The 27,962-nt window shown below is 44.2% G+C and overlaps 1 protein-coding gene across 1 annotated transcript; it reads right to left on the reverse strand.

Moving 5' to 3' along the window:
• Positions 1 to 366: 366 nt before the first annotated feature.
• NBPF11 (NBPF member 11) lies at positions 367 to 25,754 on the reverse strand. The gene is given in 20 exon segments (XM_016941243.4): positions 367 to 1,333; positions 2,893 to 3,083; positions 3,086 to 3,106; positions 5,959 to 6,195; positions 11,303 to 11,475; positions 12,237 to 12,288; positions 13,332 to 13,417; positions 13,419 to 13,499; positions 14,123 to 14,174; positions 14,881 to 14,931; positions 14,934 to 15,051; positions 15,655 to 15,710; positions 16,752 to 16,915; positions 17,706 to 17,757; positions 19,025 to 19,236; positions 20,395 to 20,465; positions 21,525 to 21,567; positions 21,569 to 21,727; positions 22,516 to 22,618; positions 25,517 to 25,754. Coding segments are annotated over 19 exon segments (2,151 nt in total). The 3' UTR covers positions 367 to 1,333; positions 2,893 to 2,901.
• Between the last annotated feature and the right edge of the window lie 2,208 nt (positions 25,755 to 27,962).

A 27,962-nucleotide genomic window follows, 5' to 3' on the forward strand; every position in this document is an offset into this window, starting at 1 on the left:
CTCTGGTGGCCCTGTCCGGGCATAACAGAAGGCTGGCCCTCTTGTCTTCTGGTCACTTCTCACTGTGTCCCCTCAGCTCCTATCTCTGTATGGCCTAGTTTTTCCTAGGTTATGATTATAGAGCGAGGATTATTATAATATTGGAATAAAGAGTAATTGCTACAAACTAATGATTAATGATATTCATATATAATCATGTCTATGATCTAGATCTAGTATAATTCTTGTTGTTTTATATATTTTATTATACTGGAACAGCTCATGCCCTCAGTCTCTTGCCTCGGCACCTGGATGGCTTGCCGCCCACGAAATATAATAACTGACACAGGCAGGGGTGATTAATTGATGATAAAATGTTCAGAGGAAGATCGTTAGAATACAAGATATTTATACTTTTTCAAACCACTTTCCAAATGAATTATAAATAAGGAGTCTTTACAAGTGAAAGATCTCCTAGGCCCCTCCTTAACCAACTGACCAGTCCTGGTATCATGATACTGGTGATGGACAAACTAGACCTTCTCTGCCTGCAGATGGGCTGAGGTAGGAAACTCACCACATTGACTCTGCAGTGTTCCCAGCAAAATGTTTAGGCTGAATTTAATCATAAGGACATTTTCAGACAACTTCAGAATGTAGACCATGATCTAGACAGCTGACCTGTCCTCTACAAACAAATCCATGTCACCACCATCAGTGACAACAATAAAAAGATGAGATGCTTTGGGTTCAAAATGACTAAAGAAGTGTAGCTACATTATCTTTTCAATCTTTTTCAACCCAAAATGTCTCTTCTCTTTTTTGTTGTGTGATTCATGGTGACGTGGACTGTGTGAAGGAGATAGGTCAGTTGTCCTGCTCAGTGTTCTACATTCTGCAGTTGTCTGGTGATTACCTCCTATGAAACTCAGGCTAAGTGCTTTCAGCAAGAACGTGGCATTGTTCTTATTCTGCACTGGCAAAGTCCCGGGTGACATGCTGTCTCCTGCCAGCGGCTCCTGACTCCTGTTCTCTACGGGATAGGAATTGAGAGGAGCAGGGCTAAGGCCTCTCAATGCTGTTTGTTCATCTGGGCATCAGTCTCTTTAGGTACTGATCACAGTTGATCACAATTGGAGGGGGAAGGGCTGTGGCTTCTCAAATCAAAGGAGCCTGGTGGGTTAAAATCATCAACAGCATTTCATGGTCTTAAGTTCACTTCTCATCAAAGGATCCCTGTGGTGTTGTGTTTGATCTTGAACTTGCTTTGCTGTTTTAGTCTTTTCCATCAAGTGAAAAAACTACTTTGATGACATCCTTTCATCCTTTTCATTCTTCCAGCAGTATTTGGTATCTTGAGGGGAGAGAGAGACAAAAATCAAATGAGAATCTTTGTCTGGTCCTGTCTGGCTGAGTCTGGAGGGACTGCTAAGTGGTGATAACCCAGGGGCAAACTGAGCTCCTGCTGGGAGGACCAGCTGCAGGGTGAGCCTCAGGCTGGCTGAAGTGGCAGGTGCCATCCACAAGTGAGAAGAAAATACCCCAGAACTTCCAGTCAGCCTGGGGTGCAGAATGTAGGGACCTCATCTATGCCCTACTAGCAACTGGTAACATCAGTACCTTTCTTCCTGATTAGCTCTGTTTGGAGCAAAGTGATTGCTTTTCACATCTCCCAGTGAGGATGTGCTTAGCATCAACCATGCATGCCCAGAAACAGAGGGCTGCAGAAGGAGAGGACCCTTTGCAGAGAAACCCACCCCCTTACAACTCCATGTCCCAGTCTTTTAAGGGAGCAGTGGGAGGGCCATGGGAAGAACCCTGGATGTGAGAAGCAGCAGGGGCCTCAGACCACATCCACATCCAGTTCTGCCTTTCACAACAGAGGAGCAGTGATGCCACAGGGCTAAGATTGAACTAAGGCCACATGAGTTGCTATTGACCACCTGGGAACTACAGCCCAGCCTCAGACCCTTTCAATAGTGTTTGGAAGAAGGGAGAGAAAAGGCTCCAATCTGGACTCTCAACAGTCATGAGAGGCTGTTGGGTCACCTTGGCTAGGACAGGAATAAAGTTTTACAATGAAATATGACTTCACTGCTGCTTGTTTGGTTGGTTACAAATAAAAAATGAAAAAAAGAGAAATATAGAAGGCTGGGCAAGGTGGCTCATGTCTGTAATCCCAGAATTTTGGGAGGCTGAGACAGGTGGATCACAAGGTCAGGAGATCAAGACTATCCTGGCTAACACAGTGAAACCCCGTCTCTACAAAAAATGCAAAAATTAGCCAGGCATGGTGGCAGGCACTTGTAGTCCCAGCTACTCAGGAGGCTGAGGCAGGAGAATGGCATGAACCTGGGAGGCGGAGCTTGCAGTGAGCCGAGATGGCGCCACTGCACTCCAGCCTGGGTGACAGAGCAAGACTCCCTCTCAAAAAAAAAACAAAAACAAACAAAAAAAACAAAATATATATATATATATAAAATCATAAGTATTCTTTCCAAGGGGCTCAGGAAAGAAAGAAAAACAAGAGAGTCTACTTGCAGTTAGCAAAGAGAGAGCAGGGATTGTAACCATGGCCCAACTTATTTTCTCTAATTCCCTGAAGTTGATTCCACACCTGGTTACATCTTAAGACATTTAGAAATATTCTCAATATCTAGACAAACAAAACTCTGAAGTGAGAGGGACGCCCAAGATGGTAGCAATGGGAACAGAGCAGAGTTCAGAGAGCAAAGAGCAGATGGGAATGGAAGGTCCTGGCAGGGTGGCAGCTCATGGGACACAGAGGTAAAACCAGACAGACATGATGGCAGCTGCTGGAGAGAATGAATAGGGAAGAGAAAAGCAATGGGAAAATGAGCTGTCATCATAGACACAGGAGTGAGTGCAGCTAAGAGCCATAGATGTGATTACCTTTTTACACTAAGCTTGCAGGCCAGGGAATCTGCATGCCAGTCTCCACTTGCTGAACAGCAGTTTTCTTTTGATCATATTCGGTTTTAGGACACTTGAGGCATGAATGTGGCCAATGACTTGATGCCCATGTGTGTTGTCAGCTGAGCCTTCAAGAGCATCCCCTTCCAGCTGGGGAGGGTTCTTCATTCAAGGGAAGGCTCTAAACCCAGCTCTGAAAATGAATCCACACCCAACAGTGTTCACTATCGTCCATGATCCTACTGTGACTTTCTCTTCCTCCCAAGAGGATCATCAGAGAAGGAAAGTGGCCTTGGACAAGAAAGTCCAAGGGGTAAAGGGAAGCCAAGAAAGACATTTTGGTATTTTCTGCATTGTTGATTTTTCATGCATCACCCAATAATGACAAGATTGCCAGGAGGCAAAGGTGATCTCAATTGACAAACATATTCAAGAAACTTAGGATTAATAAACACAAATAGCTTCTAGGTAGATAAGGCAAAGGCAAGGAAGTCACACTGGATACAGGCTGTGCTTTGGGAGGGAGGAGATTCTAAAAATCAAGCAAAATCAACATTAAATGCACATATGAGAGAAAAGAATTGGGAAGACTAAACATGGGATATTGATGAAATGATCATACAGAGATATATATAGCATATATACACATTTAATTAAAAATACATGCCAAATATGCATAATGTACATGACAAATGACATAAATGCATGTATTTATATATAAAAGTCTATTGGAAGAAAGTATTACATAGGGATGTGGAGGATGCTGAATTAGCATTATAATCACTAACATTATAATCTGGTCCATTGAAATTGGAAAAAAATTCAGAAAAATAAGATGAATGACAAAGGGAAGACATGGTGAGAAACAAATGCCCTATTAGACAGCAGGGAGAAGTCACCAGTAAAGGAGAATGAAACAAAAGGCATTCACTCTGTCCTCTTGCCTGGAGCCTGGTTAGTGCTCTGGACTCCTGGGAAACCCAGCAGGTGAGAGTGTTGGAGCCAGGTGGGTGAGTCCTGACTGGGGGTGTGGGAATCCATAGAGAAGCAAAAGAGACATCAGTGGAAGAAATCAGTTTAAATACTTAAAGTTATCAGGGCACATGTCAGGGACCACACATCCCCCGACACTCACTGAGCATCTTCCATGTGTCCTCTCCACGACCCAGATGGTGCTCTTTATCTCACATGTCCCTCCCTCCTCCTGAGGACGCAGGTCTCCTTATTCCTCAGCTGGGGGCATCACTTGACAGATGAGCAACAGGCAGCCCCAGGGGCTCCAGGAGGAGATATTGAGTGGGACAGAGAGTAAGGATGAACACGACCCAGGGTTTTAAGGAAATCTGAGCAGAAGTGGAACCCTGGGAGAAGGAAACTGAGGACATGGCCATGGACGTGAGTGGAGATGATGAACTAAATGGAGTTTCATAAAACAGACAGATTTGTACACTTTCCATGAGAAGGTTGCCATTTTATTCTTTTATTTCAAAACAAGGGGAAAAAAAAACAGAGCAAGAAGCTGGGTATGTCAGGAGACTGACTTGTGGGCCCAGGATTTGCACTTTTACTGAATGTGCCTAATAGGTTGTTACTGAAAGTGCTTGATAGGGGAAAATTGACTTAAAAAGGGATGCTGACAAAGAGGAAGAAAACTGGCAAAAGAGACTTTCGAAGAAAACACAGGAAGAGGGGTTCCTAGAGAGTAGAGACCCTAACAGTTACTCTCCCTAAGATGAAACAGTGCATGTGAAGTCACTTCCTGTAGGGAGACCCCCTGAAACTATTGCTATGGAATAAAAGATGAAATGCTCCTGATTATTGTAAATACAAAATTGCATGCAGGATTGTGTAAAGACAATGCCAGGTTGGGCGCCAGAATGAGCCAACAGCGCATGATGTGCTTCCCCCTGCAGAGACCCTATGAACGGACGTGCAGTCAGGGAGGTTTCACATCACCAAGATTCCTATCCCAGAAAAGCAGATGTTCATAGCTCTGGGAATGGAATGCAACCCTTGTGGAGAGCCTATAAACGGACACATGGGGGGTGCCTGTTCATATGGATAAGTTAGGGCTATAAACACTCTCATCTTGCCATGGCTCTTCTAGGCCTCTTTAGGGTTAAGGCATACACCCTTCTGAGGATTTCTGGTCTAACTGGTTATCTAGCTTCACGTCCTGTTTCTATGGATTGTTTGTAACCAGCTTTTGCTGCAACTGTTACTGCTGCTTAATATCTTGCTAATCATAGGTTATGGAAAGACTGTGTTTCTGTTTTAAGGCTCTGTTAGAAATTACTGATGCACACACTATACTGTAAATTCTTATCTCTGTATACTGTACTTCTGCATACAGATGTTATGTTAAAAAATTACTTCATCCACATGTGACCGTCTCACTCATAATCAAATGATCCTAAATCCCTCACTAACCTACTCCCGCCCTCACTAAAGTTAATAATAAATGCTGGTATATCCAGTGCATTGGCAGCATCATGGGACCAGAAGGTGGTGACACCCCTGGATCCAGCTTTCACTACCTTGCGTGTGTCTATTATTTCTCGACCTGCCGATCTGCCTGGGAACAAAGAAAGAACCCTGTTGCATTGTGGGCTGCTGGCCAGATCCCACAATACTTCCTAAGTGCTAATTTACCAGAAAGATAACAGAATTAGATAACATCTATTCATAGATTTATTGAGCAATTTTTATTGAATTAGCCCTTTGGAAATTCTCATAATTAATGTTATCAACAATAATTGAATGTCAATATTATTTTTCAGGTCTCACAGATGACAGAACTGAGATGTAAATACCAACACCACAAATGACTTTGCCAAGGTCAATAATGAGTAAAGGTTAAACCCAGGACCTGAGAGCAGATTTGATCCTAAACCCCAGGCTCTTGCTCACCTCACTGGGTTGGAACATTGTGGATTTCTGCTTGACTCAGAGGGAGCATGAAGAGACCCCATTGCCTCCTCCCCTCACAGCACCATGACTACCAACACCTGGATTAGAGCTTCCTAGTGCCCTTTACTTCCCTACCTTGGAAGGGCCATTGCTTCCCAGGATCAGCGTTGGCTGTGAAGCTGCAGGTAGTGGAGGAAACGCCCCACCTGGCTAAGCCATAGCCACAGTCAAACCCTTGATCCAGTTGCAGTCACAGACAACTGGGCACCAGGGTTCTTGGCTCTGGCTGTGGCTGTGAAGCCTGCACCTCTGACAGGTGGTGGCTCAAGTCTCCACTCCAAGGTCCATAAGGACAGGCCGCCTGGGTGGGAGCTGAAAGGAGAAGGGGCTTCAGTAGGAATGCTCTCACTTTTCCCTTTCTTAATCATGCCCAGAACACCCATCTCTGCCATCTCCGCCTCTGAGGTAAGCCACCCAGTGGCCCAGGCCACAAAGACAGACGTCATGTAAATGGGGTGATGTCACCTTCCTGTCTGTGCCTGGGGATGGTGAGATGGAAGATACCCAGGCTGGATGTCCCTGAAGTGAAAAACCCCCACTTCAGCCCAGAGGGCTTTGGATAGGCTAACAAGGCCATGCCAAATATTCTGTTATTATTAATCTCCATCCTGCAGCCTAGAAAGAATGTTCTGGAGAATCTTCAGAGCATAGGAAATGCTATTTTTCTCAACACACAGGAGTATAAGAACAGGGGAGGACTTAGAGCCTCCAGGCTTTGGGAAGGAATCATAGAAAAGGGTTTTGGGACACTGTAGACCAGCAGTCTCCAAACTTTTTGCCCCAGGGATTTGTTTTGTGGAAGACAATTTTTCCTTGGACCAGGGTTGGGGGATGTGAAAAGAGGGAAGGATCATTTCGGAATGAAACTGTTCCACCTTATATCATCAGGCATTAATTAGATTCTCATAAGGAGCGCGCAACCTAGATCCCGTTCATGCACAGTTCACAATAGGGTTTGTGCTTCTATGAGAATCTAATGCCACCGCTGATCTGACAGGAGGCAGAGCTCAGGCTGGAATATGCTTGCTTGCTGGCCACTCATATCCTGCTGCACAGCCTGGTGCCTAACAGACCAGGGACAGGTAGCTGACAACAGCCCCAGGGGCTTGGGGCCCCCTGCAATAGACCAAATACTACATAAGGTGAACTTTTTAGAGTTCTGAAACATTTTGAATTTCCTTTGCCTATAATTGTTTTACCACCTGCCCACACATATACATCTTGTTGCCATATAGTGGGTGTCCGCAGTCATAAGCAATGTTGTAGAGGGACCAGTCCCTTCACAGACACTTAGGGGCCACAGGTATTACCGATCAGCATGTGTGGTTCTGTAGGGAGGCAACACCGAGCACAATCCTCATCTTACCCACTCCTCCAGTGGGGTCCGGGCAGCACCCCCTCATAAAAATTATTGCTATTTCCACAGGAAGAGGAAATCACACTCTCAGAAAGTGGACTAAGGAAAGACTTCCAGTGGCCTCACGCCAGTCCAGATCAGTCTCAGAAGAGGGACGGGGCCCGCAGGGCCTGATCCACATTGCTGCAGGGCTCCTCTCTCTCTCTCCTCCCCTCTGCACATCCTCATTCTCACCAAGGTTTCTCTAAGTTTTCTTTAAAATGCCTTCCGTGTATCTATTCTTCATCTTCCTGAGAGCACAGTGTATCAGACTTGAAGGGGTGGCCTGCCCCTCCACACCTGTGGGCGTTTCTCATCAGGTGGGACAAGAGACTGAGAAAAGAAAAAGACACAGAGACAAAGTATAGAAAAGTGGGCCCAGGGAACCAGCGCTCAGCATACAGAGGACCCACGCCAGCACTGTTCTCTGAGTTCCCTCAGTATTTATTGATCATTATCTCTACCATCTCGGAGAGGGGGATGTGGCAAGACAATAGGGTAATAGTGGGGAGAGAGTCAGAAGGAAAATATGTAAACAAAGATCTCTGTGTCATAAACAAAGTTAAGAAAATGTGTTGTGCCTTGATGTGCACGTATACAAACATCTCGGTGCATTAATGAGCAGTATTGCCACTAGCATGTCTCACCTCCAGCCCTAAGGCGGTTTTCTCCTATCTCTGTAAATAGATCATACAATTGGGTTTTACACCGACACATTCCATTGCCCAGGGACGAGCAGGAGACAGATGCCTTCCTCTTATCTCAACTGCAAAGAGGCCTTCCTCTTTTACTAATCCTCCTTAGCACAGACCCTTTATGGGTGTCGGGCTGGGGGAAGATCAGGTCTTTCCCTTCCCATGAGGCCATATCTCAGGCTATCACATGGGGAGAAACCTTGGACAATACCTGGTTTTCCTAGGCAGAGATCCCTGCGGCCTTCCGCGGTGTATTGTGTCCCTGGATACTTGAGATTAGGGAGTGGTGATAGTTTTAACAAGCATGCTGCCTTCAAGCACTTTTTTAACAAAGCACATCCTGCATAGCCCTAAATCCATTAAACCTGGAGTCAACACAGCACATGTCTCTGTGAGCACAGAGTTGGGGCTAGGGTTACAGATTAACAGCATCTCAAGGCAGAAGAATTTTTCTTAGTACAGAACAAAATGGAGACTCTTACGTCTAATTCTTTCTACGTAGACACAGTAACAGTCTGAGCTCTCTTTCTTTTCCCCACAGACTCATCATTGATGCCTGGCTTCATACACCCCCACAACTGCTTTCTCTAATTCTGCCATCTTCACACTAGCAATTGTCTCAGCAATTTTATTGCCCAGAAGTCCTGTTCTTTCCACATTCTTACTCTGTTTCTGAAAACTCTCTCAGTACTGCCCACTGGGTGACTCTCCCCGCTCACCCTGCCTTTGTGCTCCTTCTAACTTCTGCCCCATGATCCTATCCAGCATCACCTCCCACCACTCCCTCATACAGTGTCTTCCCTGGAGTCAGGTTGGCCCCTCTCTGGTGCAGCCCTGCATGGGGTGCCTTCCAGCTTCTGGGTCTTTGTCCCCGAGCCCTTCACGCCACCTCATGTGGCCTCCTTAGTCGCTCAGGGCACAGTTTACTGTTCATTAAACATCACTTAGGACACTCAATGCAACTCCATGGTAGTTTATGTTGGGCAGATGGGGAAACAACTCAAAACAACAAATCTGGTTGGGGAAGCCTGGTCAAACCCAGGCTTCCCATTCTTGTCCTCTGCAAGTGCTATTTAGAATCAATGTTTGGGAATGTTTTTAACTCTAAATACTTAATTTTGTTAAGTCCTTTTATCCCTCTTTCTCAGAATACTAAGTCTTCTTAAGCTTATACTTTTAATATTCTTTGCATTTTCAGAAGAAAACAAAAAACATCTCAAACTTCTGAAATACTGTACGTATTATTAGTCGAGCAGGTGGGGAAAAGTCCTCAATAAGTGATCAAGTTATGATTTAGTTTGATTCTACTGTAACTTTCCCTGAAGCGAGAGGATAGGTGGAGCACATCGATTCTGGCACCACGGCTAGGATCACAGCTGTGCATGGTACAGACTCTTCATAGGTTATCATCAGAACCCACACACAGGATGTCTTCTGGTGTAATTGAGACAGTGCATTCATGCATCTCAGCCTGTCTGCATGGATGAACGTGGCCTCTCCTGGCCCATGTTTCATGATGCCCTGGCAGAGCTGGCCCATATCACAGACATCTCACTTCTGAGACATGTGTCTGAGCATTTCCCTTCCTCCTCATGGGAGCCTGGACCTGGTGGGGGTGTTCCTGAGACAGAGCCCAGTAACTTTATAAGGGCTCCAAGACTGCCATGTTGAGAGCACAAACCCAAGTGATACAAGGTAGGAAGAGACTGGCATCTTTCATTCCCTGAGACATTTTCCAGCAAGCACCTTCTGGAGCTGTAGGTCCCCCTGGAGGGACTGGAGGAGCCACTGGTTCTGCTCAAAGACAAAGTGCACTAAGGTATTTATCACTGGGTTATGTGCGTGAGGGGCTACAGGAGTTCTTTGTACCAGACTAGCAAATTTTCTGTTTCAGTTTGAAATAATTTCCAACAAATTTGCTACAAAGGGAAAAACCTTGAGCACTCATCCTAGCTCAGTCTCTGAGAGATCCAACCAAGAGAAATGACAGCAACTGCACCGTGGAGTGGTGCCCGTGTTCTAACTGTGACTACTCGGGGCATCCTGGGCAAGTGAAGGGACCTTGCTGAGCCTCAGCATCCTCAGCTCTAACATGGAGATGCCACTGCCCACTTGGGAGTGCCCCTTGGGCATTGCATAGGTTATAGCAAGGACAGAGCTTGCTTGGCCAAGGGCAAGGTGTACAACAGGTGGAAGCGTAATGTGTATTTTACTTCATTTTATGAATTGCTGTGATCCTACAAAAGCCTTTGCTTGTTTGAAACTGAAGGAGAAATGAAACACAGGAAAGAGGATGGTTCCAGCAGGAAGGTGCTTACTGACCAAAATAGAATGGAAGACAAAAGTTTCAGTCACTACTCTCATTACAACATATTCAGATAGGGGACATCACAGAGTTACTTGCTCTTCCTACAAGAGTCAACGGGTAAAACTCGTAACAATTCACGTGAAATTCTCAGAATAATGGTACAAAAAAACAGAATGAGTGAGAACAAAATAAATTTTTTTTTCCCTTACACACCCTATGAAACAGCGACCTCAAGGGTCACTTGCTCACAGGAGGGGTTTGCTGGAGATCATGGGGATGAGAACCACTGTGCTTTCCTCATCAGTTAGGCCAGCACCTGATCAGGGAAACTAGTTGTTGATGGTTTACATGAGAATATAGCACTGAGATGACACATGATTGAAACTACAAACCCACACATGAAAGAAACCACCGGGGCTCTACAGAGGATGCAAGCCATGGCCATACATGGAGGAAGGGACACTAACTGCCTCAGTGGAGGGAAGCCACCTCAGAGGAGGTAGTAGAGAATCTGGCTTGAAACACAGGAATCATGAAACAGCCCTCCAAAATAATGGGGGAAAAATGCCAGCATAGGTGGATGGCCAGAGAAGAGAGAAGGGCGCTGCTCAGGATATGTGATGAGAAGGGTGCTGCTCAACATAATGTCTGAAAAGAGAGATGCCCTATCTTAAGGAATGAAGTCTGTTATATAAAATTCTCCAGGTGAGCTGTTGTGGCCAAGAGTTTGCAATGATCCCTCACCATTCCCCTCTCTGGCCTGTTTTGATACCTACAGCCTGCTCTTGTGAGAAGGGGTTGGGTGACAGAGGAATCACCTGGCACAAGAGAAAGGGGTTCCACCCATCGAATGTCTGAGCATAAAACTGGATCCAAGAACCAGATTCAAAACACTCTGAATTTACAGGGCCTGGCTGCAGAAATGATCCATCTCACCTGCACAAGTTACAGGAAACAGAACATATAGAGGCCACCTAGGAGAATAGTAGAGCTTTGTGACCTTCAGGCTGGAGTACTCACAGGCTACATCGAGAGCAAAGCAGGTGAGCTGATCCTCCAATGAGTACAACGTGCTGTTGTAAGGTTGCTGGCAGTCAGACAGGTCATGGGGGAGTGAAGGAGTCAAGTAAACTTCATCCAGGGAGTCCTGTGGGACGTCCTGTTCCTCCACCTCTGGCAGTTCCGGGCTCAGCCTGGTGGGTGAAGAACACAGAAGATAAACATTAGAGGGAACAGAAACTACAGTGCCCAACTGATTCTACAGAGAGTCTGACAGGAGAAGCCAGAGGAAGCAAAAAACAGTCCCCTCAGGCAGAGAATGATTCTTCTCTGTCTCCAGCAGGAGACAGAGCAGCAGGTGCTCAGTGCTCTGGGTAGACAGTGAGCTGGAAAGGAAGGAGATGGAATGATCCCTCTACCAAAGAGCTATGACACGGCACATGCAGCAGACCCTTGTGTCTTCATAGACTGATAGAGTTACTGTGACCTCAACATCTCTTGTTCTCAAAATTTTGGCATGATATGGATTATGTGTATTCACATTCCTGCTCTCAGATATTTGCCAATATAATGGCAAAGACCCAGACATTGGATGAGCATCTCAAGTTCACTTTAAGCCAAAAAGGCAGAAAAGGAAACTGCAGAAAATGTGATTGATCAGTTCAACAAAGTCAATTGAATAAAGATTAGTAAAATTTTGAAGGAATCAATAAGAGAAACAAATACAAATATAGGTGTAAAATGAAAAGAGGCAACTTTATTAATATTGTACCAATAATATTAATATTAACTAATAATCCTGCTTAATAATTATTCCACACTGATAATCTTAACATTACTAATATGGCGATTTCATAGTTGGCTGAATGAATGGACAGGTATGTTCTGCTATCCCTGTATCTGGCATCTCCAGATATCAAAAATAAATTAAATGTCTGCAATTGCTCAAAGTTACCTGGGGCATGGTGGGTCTTGGTCTTCTTCTTCTTCTTGATTTTTTTCAATGTCTGCAACAAAGTCAGACAGGGACAGACACATTAAGTCTATTCCCCTATTCATGCAACAATCCACTGTCCAATCCTAAAACAGGAACATCTGTCTCCTGAGCATGAGAAGAGGACACTGTGAGAGATATATTCCAGGAGGCCTGAGGGTCAGACATGATACAGATTCCTTGGTTTTTGTCTCTGAACCTAAGGGTGAAATGTCCACTGTTCTGGTAGATCATTATCCCAGTATCATCTGTCCTGAGTTTGTGCAACAGTTATGCAATATTTTCCCTATCAATTCAAAGCAAACACCCAAAATAATTTCTGGAAAAAAAGACTGCAGTATTCAGTCCTGTCTCATCAAATACCCAGCTTGTTCACAAAGGCGAGGATTTTAGACACTGAAATTACAATGAGGGAGAAAATTAACAAACCCTTGAGTCAAAAATAACTCTTTGGTTCTTTAAAAAAAAATTGGTTATTCATGGCATCAAAAATGTGACAGGGCTCAGTCTTGCTTCCAAAACCAAAACAAAAGGTAACAGACAGATCAGCTAAAACAAGCAGACATTGAAGATACAAAGAATGAGGTTAGGTTAATTAAAACCAGGGTAACACCTTTGCATGAGCTGTACACAAAGATGACACTGACCTTGAGCAGGTATTGAAGCTCAGAGACATGCCTGCAAAATGAAATCCCTGAGGAACTTTGTAGCTACCCAGAGATATGTGGCTCAAATTAAAATGTCTGATAGATTACTCCCGGCATGTGCTGCATAGTTATGTGAACGTGTCACAACTAACTTGGGTCTAATGTCTTCAGACTGAGCACAGGTTGCCACTGGCATGGTCTGAGAATAGGAATAGAGCCATGCCCACTGACCCATCCTATGTCTGGGCTTCCAACTGGAACTAGGGTTTCATTCAAACCTACAGGCGCCTATAGGTCCTGCCTGTGGCAACGACATCTCTCAGCTCAGTAAGGGCTGCTCAGTGCAGGAATATGACCCCTATCCGGAAGACCAGGTGGAGCCTTATCACCTTCATAGTAAGGAACCTACTGTCCACGTAAAGAGCCAAGCCAACATGCTATTCCTCCAATGAGTAAAAGGCACTTCTGTAGGACTGGCATGAGTCACGCAGTTCAACTGGAAGGAGTTAAATAACGTCTATCCAGTGAGTCCTGCAAGACTTCAGGCCCTTCCCCTTCCAGCAGCTCACTGCTGAGCCTGGAAAAGTGGGAAAAATTAAAGAGTAAGCCAAAGAAAATCAGACACCACAGAGCCCCAGCTAGATTTCATGAGTAGCATAAGGTAGTAGTTATAAAAAGAAAAGGATACATCCATTAATGAGGTAACAAATTATTGGCTATATCTTGGGACAGAACAGGGCCAAATGGAAAAGGATGAAAGAGAAAGACAGACAGAGAGACAGAGAGAGAGACAGAAAGAGAGAGAGAGAGAGAGAAAGAGCTTAGTGAATTGCCCAGGTGACACACTGATGAGGGAGTAACAGGACACTCCGAGTTAGTGCCCTCAGCACACACAGTGTACAGTGATCATGAAAAGAATGGGCTCAATAATTTTCCATAAAATGTGCTTAAGTTTCCATGCAGTTGAGAATACAGCTTTTGAAGTATGGTCCACCTACGGTAGGTTAGTAAATGATAAGGGGAGGAAGAAATGGAAACCTAAATATCTACTGCAATGAAAACCAACAGCAATGTTAGTAGGAATAATTCAGGCTTGGTTGAAAAGATGTAATCGATATTGTCAGCCTGCTCTGTTTTCTCTGAACCAGGAGTCTCAAAGTGTCAACAGAGAAGTAGCTGTTCACAATTGCTTAAAGTTACCAGGGGCCTGGTGGGCCTTGGTCTTCTTCCTCTTCTTGGTCCTTTTTAATTCCTGCAATACATTCAGAGAGGGACAGACAAAATAAGCCAATTCACCTACACCCATAACAGCCCACTGTCTAATCCCCACACAGGGATCTCAGGCTCCTCAGCATGAGAACAGGACAATGTGAGAGATATACTTCAGGAGGCCTGAAAGCTGGTCATGATATTCTTTGATTTGCATCTCAGAACCAAGGGTGAAATATCCCCATTCTGGTAGATCATTATCCCAAAATCATTTATCCCAAGTTGTGGAAACAGTTATGCCTTATTGTTCCCATCAGTTCAAAGAAAATGCCCCAGATGATTTCTAGGAGGAAAACTGCAGTATTCAGCCCTGTATCATCAAATACCCAGCTCATTCATGAATGCAAGAATTTTAGACACTGAAATTAGAATGAAGGAGGAAACCTACAAACCCTTGAGTCCAAATCATAGTTCTGTGAATTTTTTACATCTGCCTGGGTCCAATGTGCTGAGAGTGGGCTCAGGTTCCCACAGGCATGGCTGGAGACTAGGAATAGAACCATGTTCACTGGCCCATCCTATGTCTGGGCTTCCAAGTGGAACTAGAGTTTCATTACAACCTACATGCACCTATAGGTCCTCCCTGTGGCAATGACATCTCGGGTCAGTAAGGGCCACTTGGAGCAGGAATATGACCCCTATCTAGAAGACCAGGTGGAGCCCTATCACCTTCATAGTAAGGTACTCACTGTCCCCGTCAAGAGCCAAGCCAACATGCTGTTCGTTCAATGAGTAAAAGTACTTCTGTAGGGCTGGCATGAGTCAGGCAGTTCAAGATAACTGGTAGGAGTCGAATAATATCTATCCAGTGAGTCCTGCAAGACTTCAGGCTCTTCCACTTCCAACAGCTCCCTGCTGAGCTTGAAGAAGTAGGAAAAACTAAGGGTAAGTGAGGGAAAATGAGAAACCACAGAGCCCCAGCTAGATTTCATGGGGCATAAGGAAGTGGTTAAAAAAGAAAAGGGATAGATCCATTAATGAGGTAACAAATTATTGCCTTTATGTTGGAATAGGCCATGGCTGGGTAGTAAATGATGAAAGAGAAATACAGACAGAAAGAAAGAGAGACAGACAAAGAGAACTTAGTGAATTGTCCAGGTGACACACTGATGAGGGAGTTAAAGGACACTCTGAGTTGGTGCCCTGAGGACACACAGCAAACAGTGAGCATGAATAGAGTGGGCTCAATAATTTTCCATAAAATGTGCTCAAGTTTCTGTGCAGTCGCCATGAGAATACAGCTTTTGAGGTATGGTCAACCTTCACTAGGTTAGTAAATGATAAGGGTAGGAAGAAATGGAAACCTAAACCTTTACTGCAATGAAAAGCAACAGCAATATTAGTAGGAGTAATTCAGGCTTGGCTGACAAGAATGAAATCATTATTTTCAGCATGTTCTGTTTTCCCTGGACTTGGCATCTCCAGGTGTCAACACCAAATTAACTGCCCACAATTTCTCAGACTCACCTGGGACATGTTGCCTCTCGATAGTCCTTTTTCACTTGATCACACTGAGGTCCTGCAAATAAATTCAGATGGGGCCTCTTACATTAAGCAGTTCTTCCTTGCACACAGAAACATTCCTCTGTCCAATCCTAACACAGGGACTTCAGTCTTGTCAGTGTGAGAACAGGAGACTTTGAGAGAAATATTCCAGTAGGCCTGAGGTCAAGTCTTGAAAGAACTGGCTTGGGTTCTTTCATGAGCCTTGGGCAAAATTCCCCTGTTTTGGAATGTTATCTTCCCTATGTGCTCTGTCCTAGGTCTGTGTACACAAATGAGCAATATTTTCCCCAATAAATTGTAGGCAAATAGTTCTAACACCTCGTAGGAGAGATACTTCAATATTAAGCCTTCTCTCATCAAATACCCAGAATTTGATAGTTTATGAGATTGTGGACACTGAGATTTGATGGATGGGTGCAATGTACCAGCTCTTGAGTCAGAATGAGTCTTGGTGCTACACAGAAGCATCAGCTATTATGGCTTTTGTGAGTGAAAAGTCAACTGTTTATCTAGAAAACATACCAGCAAGATGATGGACAGATGAGCTAAAACAAGCCAACTTAGAAGACACAGAAAATGGAGATAAATTCAGTGAAACCTGGGTCACATCTTCCACTGAGAGGTAGACAAGGGTGACACTGGACTTGGGCAGGTAAAGAACCACACAGACCTGCTTGGGCAACAAAACTCATAAGGAACTTTGCAGCTGGCAAGGACATTTAATTCAGATGAGCTGATCTGACAGACAACTCCTGGGCATGTGCTGCAGAGCTTGGTGTGAGTTTGCCACACCTGCCTTGAGTTCAATGTCCTGACAGTCAGTCCAGGGTGGCACAGGCATGGCCTAAGACTAGGAAGAGAGCCAAGCTCACTGACCCACCCCATGCCTGTGCTTCAGACTCGACTCCAGAATGACTGAAATCTACATTGATATATAGGTTCAGCCCGCAGTGATGGCAACTCTCAGCCCAACCAGGGGCACAAGGCCCAAAGATTACGGGGTCTACCTGGGATGCTAACTGGAGCTTTATCACCTTCACAATGGAGTACTCACTACCTATGTCAAGAGCCAAGCCAACTTGCTGTTCCTCTAATGAGTGAAAGGTGCTCCTGTAAGACTGGTACAAGGCAGATATGTCAGGAGGAATTAATAGAGTCGAATAACCTTCATCCCAGGACTCCTGAGGGGCTTCCTCCTCTTCAGACTCCTGCAGATTCCTGATGAGCCAGGCAGGACAGGGATGACAGAAGATTTAACCAACAGAGATTAGACAACAAGGCCTTTCAGCTGATCCAATGGGAAACAGAATCGAGTGGTCACAAAAAGCAAAGGCATTTTTCCTTCAAGAGAAAAAAAGCTATCCTTCTAAATGCAGGGTAGAGGGTGACTGCTCTGGGGACAGAGCAAAAATGTGCAGGTCATGCTCAGTGCATTTGCCACAGATGAGCCACTGCAGGGCACCCAGACTCTCCGTGTAAACTACCATCATGACTTGCAACACAGAGAACTAACACAGGGCTTCAACCACTTTGCATAAATTGGGTTGAATTTTACATGCAGCATTCAAGTGAACAGAGCTCTTGAGGCAGTGCAGACACACAGATCTTGTGTATTAAGGGCCCCCTTTTCCCAATATTTTGATATGTATGTTTATTTTTGAATTTCTTTCCTTGTGCAAATACTAGCAAAGATACTAACAACAAATGGGCAGAAAGCATATATACATCTCTCCCTGGATTTAAACACATGGGAGAGAACAGGCAATACCAAGAAATCCCTGTTTGGTTAGTTCACCTGGCTCATCTGATTGCAGGTTCCTATCTTGAGAGGACTACAAAATTAAAACCAACACAAGTGCCATGAATAACCCACAACAGTGTTAATAAGGACAATTTGTGGTGGGGTTAATGGAAGAAATTGTTCTATTCATCATTTCCTCATTTTCCCTGGATCTGCAGTCTCCAAGCATCACTATTGAACTAATAGCTCACAATTACACAGCGTTACCTGGGAGACGCTGGCCCTTTTTCTTCCTCTTCCTCGTGATTACTTTGATTTTCTGTAAATAAATTCAGAGAAGCAGGTCACATTCAGCAAATCACACTTCACATATGACCAAATAAGTGTCCAGTCATAGCACGAGGACATAAATATTCTCAGTGCAAGAATATGGATTCTGACAGGAATGTTCTAGATTAAGTCTTGTGTGAAGTAGATGAGCCTGCTTTCCAGACCCACAGGCCAAAATCTCCCTCTATGTGTAGACCGTAATGTCACATTCCCTGCCTGAGTCTACGCAAGTTAAACAAAATTTTTTCCCAAAAAATCTTCAAAACTTGGTCAAGCTACTTTCTGAGAGTGTTGCTGCAATACTGACTTATCTCACCAGATAATATGGTCATTGAATGTTTAAAGGCATCTATATATGAGACTAGACTGTTGGATGAATTCTAACAACTCTGTCTTAAAAAATAATCTGCAATTTGGGAGGCCGAGGTGGGTGGATCACTTGAGCCAGAAGTTCGAGACCAGCCTGGCCAACATGGTGAAACCTTGTCAGTACTAAAAATATAAAAAATAGCCAGGCATGGTGGTGTGCACCAGTGGTCCCAGCTACTCAGGAGGCTGAGGCAGGAAAATCGCTTGAACCCAGGAGGCAGAGATTGCAGTAAGCCGAGACTGTGCCACTGCACTCCAGCCTGGGTGACAGAGTGAGACTCTGTCTCAAAAAAAAAAAAATATGTGTGATGCTACGAAGAAACATTGGACATTGATGGAGTGGAGAACTCAGGGCCCAACCTTGCTCTGTGGAAACATATCAGCAAGGTAAAGAATAAATGTTTCCATCCTGGTTTCAAGGTGACTGTGCAGCTAAGCAAGCTGACTTAAAGGAGATCAAGACTGAAGCTGAGAGCAGTGAAACTCGGGGAACAATATCTCCAAATACAAAGGCAAGGCTGCCAGTTTCCTTAAAAAGGCATAAAAACTCCATGGACTTTGTTCAGGGACAGATGACATAATGACAGGTGATGAGAGATATTGGATCTAAGCTAGGAGGCTTGATAGATACCTCCTGCACACCTCCTGGACAAAGGTGACTATGAGTTTGTCCCAATTGCCTGGGGTCCATGACACTGGGAACAGGCAGACAGAGGCATGATATGGGCTGAGGAGGAGAGGAAAACTCCCTAAACCACCTGATATCTGTGTTTAGTACCCCATCCTAATTTCTAATTCAAACCAATTTGTTTGTATAGAGCTCTTTTTCAGAGTTGATCTTCCTCAGCCTAGACAGAGGTATGAGGGACAGAGAATATAGAGTCTACCTGGGAGAATGTGTAGAGCATCCTCCCATTCATCATGAGAGGATTCACTGTCTACAACCAGCCCAGAGTCAAATTTGTCTGCCTCAAATGTGATTTTGGTGTTCCTGTGTGGCTGGTTGGAGTCATAAGTGCCGTGGCTATTTGAACAAGTGACGGCACATTCCTCCAGTGAGTCCTCAGGGACTTCCTTTTCTTCAGCCTTCTGCACCTCCCTGATGAGTCAGGTGGGATAGAGATGGCAAAATATTAAACAGAGAGGGATTGGACCCCAGGGAGTCCTAGCCAGTTTTGACAGAGGCATAAGAGAATTGTCCCCAAAAGCAAAGGGGTGGCTCCCTCTAAGAGGGAACAGGCACTCCTCCTCTCTCTGCAAGAGATTGTGGATGCCATGGGAGCCAAAGAGGAAGAGAGCAGCTGGTGTTCATTGCACTGGGAAGATAGGAGCTGAAGAAGATGGAGGCTCAACTATCTCTGTGTGTGCAGATGTGACACTCAGCATGCATGGAGAACCATAACAGCTGCTACATCGTGTGCCAAAGTTGGGTTGAATTTAAATACTGTGGCCAAAGGAATACAGGCTCTTGAGCCACTGTAGGCTCCAGAAATGGTGTGCCTTCTAGGTCTTTTTTTTTTTTTTTTTAATATTGTGAAATGTACAATTTTTTTCTAGGTACTTCTCTTGATGTTTATATTTTCTAGAAACTTCCTAAATAATTCCTCTGTTTGTCACCTCTTTACTATTTTTTTGAGACACATTCTCGCTCTGTTGCCCAGGCTGGTGTGCAGTGGCACAATCTTGGCTCACTGCAACCTCCACCTCCCGGATTCAAGCGATTCTCCTGCCTCAGCCTCCCAAGTAGCTGGGATTACAAGTACCCACCACCACACCTGGTTAATTTTTGTATTTTTAGTAGAGACGAGATTTTGCCATGTTGGCCAGGCTGGTCTCGAACTGCTGACCTCAGGTGATCCACCCACATTGGCCTCCCAAAGTGCTGGGATTACAGGTGTGAGCCACCATGCCTGGCCCACCTCTTTGCTATTTATCTTTCTTAACAAGAACCTGAAGACAATCATGTAGAAAGCAGCTTTGCATCTCCTCTTGGTTTTCATTACAGGAGAGAACAGTTCTCTGTGAATGCAGGAAATCCCTAGGGCTGGTGGGTTTATCGAGGGTCATGCTTACAAGGACCATGAAGACAATGGACTAGGGCTATTTCCTTGTTGGATGAGCGCATGAAATCAGCGCACTCTGCAGCTTTCTTTACCCTCCATCTGGAATCTGTGATTACCTTCAACTCACTTGTATTCTTTCTAAGACATTTTCCATGGTTTATCCACCCACTACCTGCCTGATTATTCAGTGTTACCTGGGGGCAGGTGATTCTCATCCTTTATGAATCTCTTCATCTTTATCATTTTCACTATCACCTTCATCATTCTCTGCAAACAAATATAGAAGTGTCCATTTAGATATTCCTCACTTCACACACTGCAAGTACAGCAAGCCCTATGTGCACAGAGACATTAACATCTATGTATGGGTCAGCATTGTGCTGAAAGCTCTCATGTTTTATCTTTAACAAAATGCCCTGGTATGGTTTCCTGATCCATCAGGCAATGAATTTCTGATCTGGAGGGCCACCATCAAGCAGTGGCCAAATATTGAAAAGACCTTTTGCTCCCCGTATCACTGGAGGCTTGTCCAGCATCTTTCTGGACTTTGGCAGCTGTCTTCCCCATCCTGCCACAGATCTGATTCCCAGGCACAGGATCGGTGTCCTGTCACAACTCTCACATTTAGAATATATTTCTTTCTCTTACGGGAGGACAAACAGCCTTGTCCCACCTTTCTCCATGCATTGGGAGACTTCACAAGCCCTCCAAGTTGGCTTCTGCTGTGTTATTCAGGGACATTCTTTCCATGGGGAGTGCTCCAGTCTGAAGCACTTCCTACCACCAAATGCCCCCACATCAAGTGCCTTCTCCAACACCACACGGTGAGGGGCTTCATCTTATTTTGAAATGTAATCATAAGTGTTCCCATATTTGAATGCTGTATCTACCATTGAAGAGACATTTTGACCCCTGTAGAGATTTAGACAAAGAAATCCAGAAAGGATAAATCAATCACTCACCCAAGGTTACTAAGGACATTGCTGAAGATACAGCCTGGGAAACTTCATTCTTAATCCAGGACTCTTTTTACTCTAACAAGTTGCCTCCTGTCACAGCCTCCTTCCTATCCTTTAAAACTGAATGGATATGGCCTCTTGCTCCAAAGAACGTGACTATCAAGGAGGAGGAGACATTTGCAATACTGTGACCTCTAACCCCATGGACTTCTTGTCTCTGTTCCTACCCAGGAAGTCCTGGTCATGTCATGGCCACATATGTTTAATGGAAAGAAACACCACCTATGTAACTGTCATTGTGGAGGTATGGAGGTGTAGAGTCTCTCACAAGCCTGGGGCTTTGTGTCATCAGGGCCTGTGGTCACCTTATCTGGGCTGAGCTTGTGGACAAGGTGCTCAGCCAGCCTGCTCTCAGAGGTCCTGCCCCTGGGAGTTGTCAGAATCATCGGGAGTGAGGAGGGCCTTGAGATGCTGATTCAGTAAGAGGAAGGCATCTCTCCCTTCCCGTAACTTGTCCTGTAACTGGGCCAGCTCTCGGGCCTGGGAGTGAACAGAGACTTTATATTGCCTAAGGTGGGATAGTAGAGAAAATTTAGTAGTGGAAAGAGATGAGTGATCAGTTCTAATATTGAAACAAAGGAGCCCTCCACGCAGAAAGTCAGCACATATTAAAGGAAATGCCTGTTGCAAAGAGAAAGAAAAATGTATTTTTTTAAAAAAACAAGTCTTCCCCACTGCGATAGAGAGAGAGAGCTCCAGGAAGATTTTTCAACATTCCATTCATCTTTTTCTTCTGTAACCAAATCAGTTCCAAAAGGATTTTCCTTCAATTTCTCATTTTGCCTGTGGACATTTTCATGTTAAAATACACATCGTGCATTATTCAGTGACTGGACACAAAGCCGTGCACAGAAATGTGGCCAGGTACAACTGGAAACATGAAAGAATAAAAGAATGACAGTGTCAAGAAGGCAATATTGGTTGAAGAAATGAGAAGCCCAAGTCAGTTAGGAGTTGATTCTGACTAAGAGTAAATGCAGTGGTGATCGCACAGCATCTTGAGTATACTGAATGCTGCTGGGTAGTTCACTTTCCTTTGGTTAATTTTGTGTTATGCAAATTTCACCTCAACAATTACTTGTTAGAAAAAGAGAAAACGAGGCTCTGAGAAATAACTGCAACCCATAAATTACTATTATTGTTCTCTGTTTTATAAATATTTGTGTGACATGTGTCTGCCATGGCAATTCCTGCCCTTCCCCTGGCTCGGCTTAGCTCTTACTTCTCCCCCGCTGAGCTGCTGCACAGAGATTCACACTCCTTCCCACCTGCCTGCCCCCAATGGGGCCCCCTTACCTGAGCTTTCCAGCTTGCCTGAGCTTCTCTGCCAGCTTCTCCTCCTTGAACTGCAGCTCATCCCTCAGCCTAGATTTTATGAGGTCTTTGCACTCTTCACACTCTGAGAAAAGACAGACACACCTGCCTCAGTGGAAGGCTGGACATGCTGTTGCAGTCACTGCCTACAGGGCAGGAGCCAGGTCCATCCCAAGGACAAAACTGTCCCCAGTACCAGGCTCTAGGCAGGGATTGCACATCTTTACTCTTCAGTCTCCTCACTTCCTGGCATCTGATACTCCCCAACTTAGAGATAGGAAAAAAGCTCAGGGGCCCACCAAGCAACTTGACAAGATGATTCACCTGGAATGAGGTAGGGTCAGAATTCACAGCCCCTGAGGTCTGACTCTGAATCATGGGACACTTTCCCAAGCCTTGCAGCCTCTCCTGCACTGGGGCATAAAGTAGTGATTTTCTGTACAGCTAGGAAGGCTTCTAGGACTATGGGACTGTGAAAGGAAAATATCTTGGGCCTCCAAAATCACTAAGGAAAACTCAAGCTGGGAACTGCTTAAGGCAAACCTGCCTCCCATTCTATTCAATCACTCCTCTGCTCACTGAGATAGATGTATATCTGATTTGACTCCTTTGGAAAGGCTAATCAGATACTCAAAATAATATAACCATTTGTGTGTCACCCATCTGTGACCTGGAAGCTCCCTCCCATGGAAGCTCCCTCTCCACTTTGAGTTTTCCTGCCTTTCCTTCAAGATTTCCTGTCTTTCCAGACTGAACCAATTTACTTCTTACATATATTGGTTGATGTCTCATGTCTCCCTAAATGTATAAAACTAAGCTGTGCCCCAACCACCTTGGGTACATGTCGTCAGGACCTCCTGAGGCTGTGTCCTCGTGCATCCTCAACCTTGGCAAAATAAACCTTCTAAATCAACTGAGACCTGTCTCAGATTTGTTAGGTTCACATTTTGGTAACCACCACGGGGGGATTCTGAGTGGAGATGCCCCTGACCTTTGACAAATCTCCTGTCAGTGCTTGGTACCAGCATGAGCTAACTTTATGGCTCAAGCCAATAGGATAATTTGCTGAGATCTGACAGTACCCCCTCCAGAGAATCCCTGATCTCCCCAAATTTGGTTGAGATCTTAAGTTTATCTTACTGTACAACTCTTCTTTTTTTGGAGTTTTACTTGCTTTCAACAGGAAGGCAAATTTTCCTGCTTCCATGACAATGGAATGCAGGTAACTCCTTTATGAAGTTTGAGCTCGCTTCTTCCAACAGGGAAGATGAGTTGTTTTCTCTTCTTCTAGGATGGTAGAGAGCAGTCTACAGACTGAGACCAATCACTAGTTAAGAAACTAGTTTGGGATTGTATCTTGCAAATTCCTTTTAAACGACTAAAATAAGCATTTAACAACCAGCTGGTGTTAATTTCTGCTTACACTTAGAGTACTCAGAAATCATATAATTTGGATCTTCCTGCCTTTGCTTCAAGTTGTCCCGCCTTTCCAGACTGAACAAATGTACTTCTTACATATATTAATTGATGTCTCATGACCACCTTGGGCACATGTCGTCAGGACTTCCTGAGGCTGTGTCCCACGTGCGTCCTCAACCTTGGCAAAATAAACTTTCTAAATTAACTGAGACCTGTCGCAGATTTTGTGTGTTCCCAGGACTGATTTCTTTTCTAACTGGGAATTTTAAGCACCAATATGTGCAAGATTTTAAAAATCATATCTGGATATAATTGCATAAAATATGAGGCATAAGACCATAAGGTCATGAAGGAAATATGCCCAAATACTAATCAAGTTCCTGTTAAGTTAGAAACCGTAGAATGAAGAACTAATAGTGTTTACTCTGTGCCAACAACTGTTCCAGGAGGTTTACAAGCAATAGGTTGTATAATTCATTGTAGCAATTTACCAAGGTAGGTATTATTATAATACCCATGAACAGATGAGGAAACTAAGGCACAGAGAAGATGAGCAACTTGGATGGAGCCCAGGAAACTAGCCCAGGGTCCCTGCTTTACACACTGCTACCTCCACACAGTCTTGGGGGCTCTCTTTTTTCCTCTTTAGAAATAAGAGCCTCAGCCAGGTGTGGTGGCTTATGCCTGTAATCCCAGCACTTTGAGAGGCCGAGGCGGGCGGATCACCTGAGGTCGGAAGTCCGAGACCAGCCTGACCAACATGGAGAAACCCCATTTCTATTAAAAATACAAAAATTAGCTGGGTGTGGTGGTGCATGCCTGTAATCTCAGCTACTTGGGAGGCTGAGGCAGGAGAATCACTTGAACCCAGGAGGCGGAGGTTGTGGTGAGTCGAGATCGGGCCATTGCACTCCAGCCTGGGCAACAAGAAAGAGCGAAACTCTTTCTCAAAAAAAAAAAAAAGAGAGAAATAACAACCTGTGCCCCAGGAAGCAAGACTTCCCTGTCACCAGGGTACTCCCTGCTCTTGATGCTGTCACTTATGGATACCACAATTTCTATTAGGTGCAGACTCCTCTTTAAGCTCCTTGGAGTTGGTACTGTGTGCTATCACCACGTTTCCACCAGGGTCCTCAGCATGGAACTTTGCCTATCAGGCCTCAACAGCCTGAACTGAATGGAAATTCATTAGTCCCAGATATGTAGAGCCACAGATTACATGCTACTTGTCTGCAGGATCTTATATGGTACAGAGAGAATTCTTGTAAACATGATTTAGCCTCTTGCTGAGAAAAACAGGTGGTTCTGTTCCTATGTCAGAAATCAATAACTGGTATTTTAACTCTAGTCCCACCCCACACCAAATTGCAAACATGGAAAAGTTGCTGAATACTTTGTGCCTCTGTTTTCCATCTTTTAAAAAATGAGGTTAAAATACCCTCTTCTGTTTTCCTAGAAGCATGGAAAGGATAAAATTAATTTTGATTAAGAGAGCATTTCATCTCTCAGGGAGAAGATGGGCAATCATTCATCATTTTTGGTATAGTGAACCTATAGAATTTACTGTACTTCTTCAGCTGGTTGGCCAGGGAGTAGGCAATAGTTTGAGTTATAAGAAATTTCTCTTTGAGGTCTCAGAACTGCTGGTTGCTCTATGCCAGCTGCGAGCGCAATTCTTGGTTGATTTCTAGGATGTTCATCTCTGCCCTCTCACTCAACAAAAGGCTGGCAGATACAGCCATGCTGACATTTATGCCAGAAGAGGTTGAGCCAGGGACTAAGGAGAAGAAACCCAAACACATAATGGGTTGAAGACTAGTGAAATCAAATAGGTTTAATCAGGACTGAGGGATGACAGTAACTGGAATTGTTACCGCTGAGAAAAACTTGATCACTCCCCACAGCACTTTAGAGTCCTTAACCACAAAAACAGAGTTTGAGATGCCAGATATCTGAGCCAAAGTCACTGCCTGTAGCTCAGGCTCTGAAAAGAGTGAGGCAGCTAGTGGCCAGCGTGCCAGGTAATGGCCTGCAGTTGCAATAACAAAATTAGAAGGTGGGAGTGTCGTGGAATCTAAGGAACCCTGCATTACAATTGCCCAGGGTTTGCTGAAATACAGCACCTCCTGGTCTTACCTGAGGGTCACCATTGAGGGGGACCATTTGTTCAGCAGTCATTCTCAGTATTTGTGTACTTTTGTGACAATGCCACAGACCCATCTCTTTCCCAATACAACTAAGCATATTCCTCATTGTTCGCTTCTTGTGTGTACAAGGCAGAAACAGTTTCCCAACAGGTTATATTTTCCTTTTTTTCTTTTTTTATTATTATTATACTTTAAGTTTTAGGGTACATGTGCACAATGTGTAGGTTAGTTACGTATGTATACATGTGCCATGCTGGTGTGCTGCACCCGTTAACTCATCATTTAGCATTAGGTATATCTCATAATGCGATCCCTCCCCCCTCCCCTCACCCCACAACAGTCCCCAGAGTGTGATGTTCCCCCTCCTGTGTCCATGTGTTCTCATTGTTCAATTCCCACCTATGAGTGAGAATATGCAGTTTGGTTTTTTGTCCTTGCAATACTTTACTGAGAATGATGATTTCCAATTTCATCCATGTCCCTACAAAGGACATGAACTCATCATTTATTATGGCTGCATAGTATTCCATGGTGTATATGTGCCACATTTTCTTAATCCAGTCTATCATTGTTGGACATTTGGGTTGGTTCCAAGTCTTTGCTATTGTGAATAGTGCCGCAATAAACATATGTGTGCATGTGTCTTTATAGCAGCATGATTTATAATCCTTTGGGTATATACCCAGTAATGGGATGGCTGGGTCAAATGGTATTTCTAGCTCTAGATCCCTGAGGAATCGCCACACTGACTTCCACAATGGTTGAACTAGTTTACAGTCCCACCAACAGTGTAAAAGTGTTCCTATTTTTCCACATCCTCTCCAGCACCTGTTGTTTCCTTTTTAATGATTGCCATTCTAAATGGTGTGAGATGATACCTCATTGCAGTTTTGATTTGCATTTCTCTGATGGCCAGTGATGGTGAGCATTTTTTCATGTGCCTTTTGGCTGCATAAATGTCTTCTTTTGAGAAGTGTCTGTTCATGCCCTTTGCCCACTTTTTGATGGGGTTGTTTGTTTGTTTCTTGTAAATTTGTTTGATTTTATTGTAGATTCTGGATATTAGCCCTTTGTCAGATGAGTAGGTTGCAAAAATTTTCTCCCATTTTGTAGGTTTTCTGTTCACTCTGATGGTAGTTTCTTTTGCTGTGCAGAAGCTCTTTAGTTTAATTAGATCCCGTTTGTCAATTTTGGCTTTTGTTGCCATGGCTTTTGGTGTTTTAGACATGAAATCCTTGCCCATGCCTATGTCCTGAATGGTAATTCCTAGGTTTTCTTCTAGGGTTTTTATGGTTTTAGGTCTAACATGTAAGTCTTTAATCCATCTTGAATTAATTTTTGTATAAGGTGTAAGGAAGGGATCCAGTTTCAGCTTTCTACATATGGCTAGCCAGTTTTCCCAGCACCATTTATTAAATAGGGAATCCTTTCCCCATTTCTTGTTTTTCTCAGGTTTGTCAAAGATCAGATAGTTGTAGATATGTGGCATTATTTCTGAGGGCTCTGTTCTGTTCCATTGATCTATATCTCTGTTTTGGTACCAGTACCATGCTGTTTTGGTTACTGTAGCCTTGTAGTATAGTTTGAAGTCAGGTGGTGTGATGCCTCCAGCTTTGTTCTTTTGCCTGAGGATTGACTTGGCGATGTGGGCTCTTTTTCAGTTCCATATGAACTTTAAAGTAGTTTTTTCCAATTCTGTGAAGAAAGTCATTGGTAGCTTGATGGGGATGGCATTGAATCCATAAATTACCTTGGGCAGTAAGGCCATTTTCATGATACCGATTCTTCCTATCCATGAGCATGGAATGTTCTTCCATTTCTTTGTATCCTCCTTTATTTCATTGAGCAGTGGTTTGTAGTTGT

This window comes from Pan troglodytes, chromosome 1 (genome assembly GCF_028858775.2).
Source record: "Pan troglodytes isolate AG18354 chromosome 1, NHGRI_mPanTro3-v2.0_pri, whole genome shotgun sequence".
NCBI classification, from domain to species: domain Eukaryota; kingdom Metazoa; phylum Chordata; class Mammalia; order Primates; family Hominidae; genus Pan; species Pan troglodytes.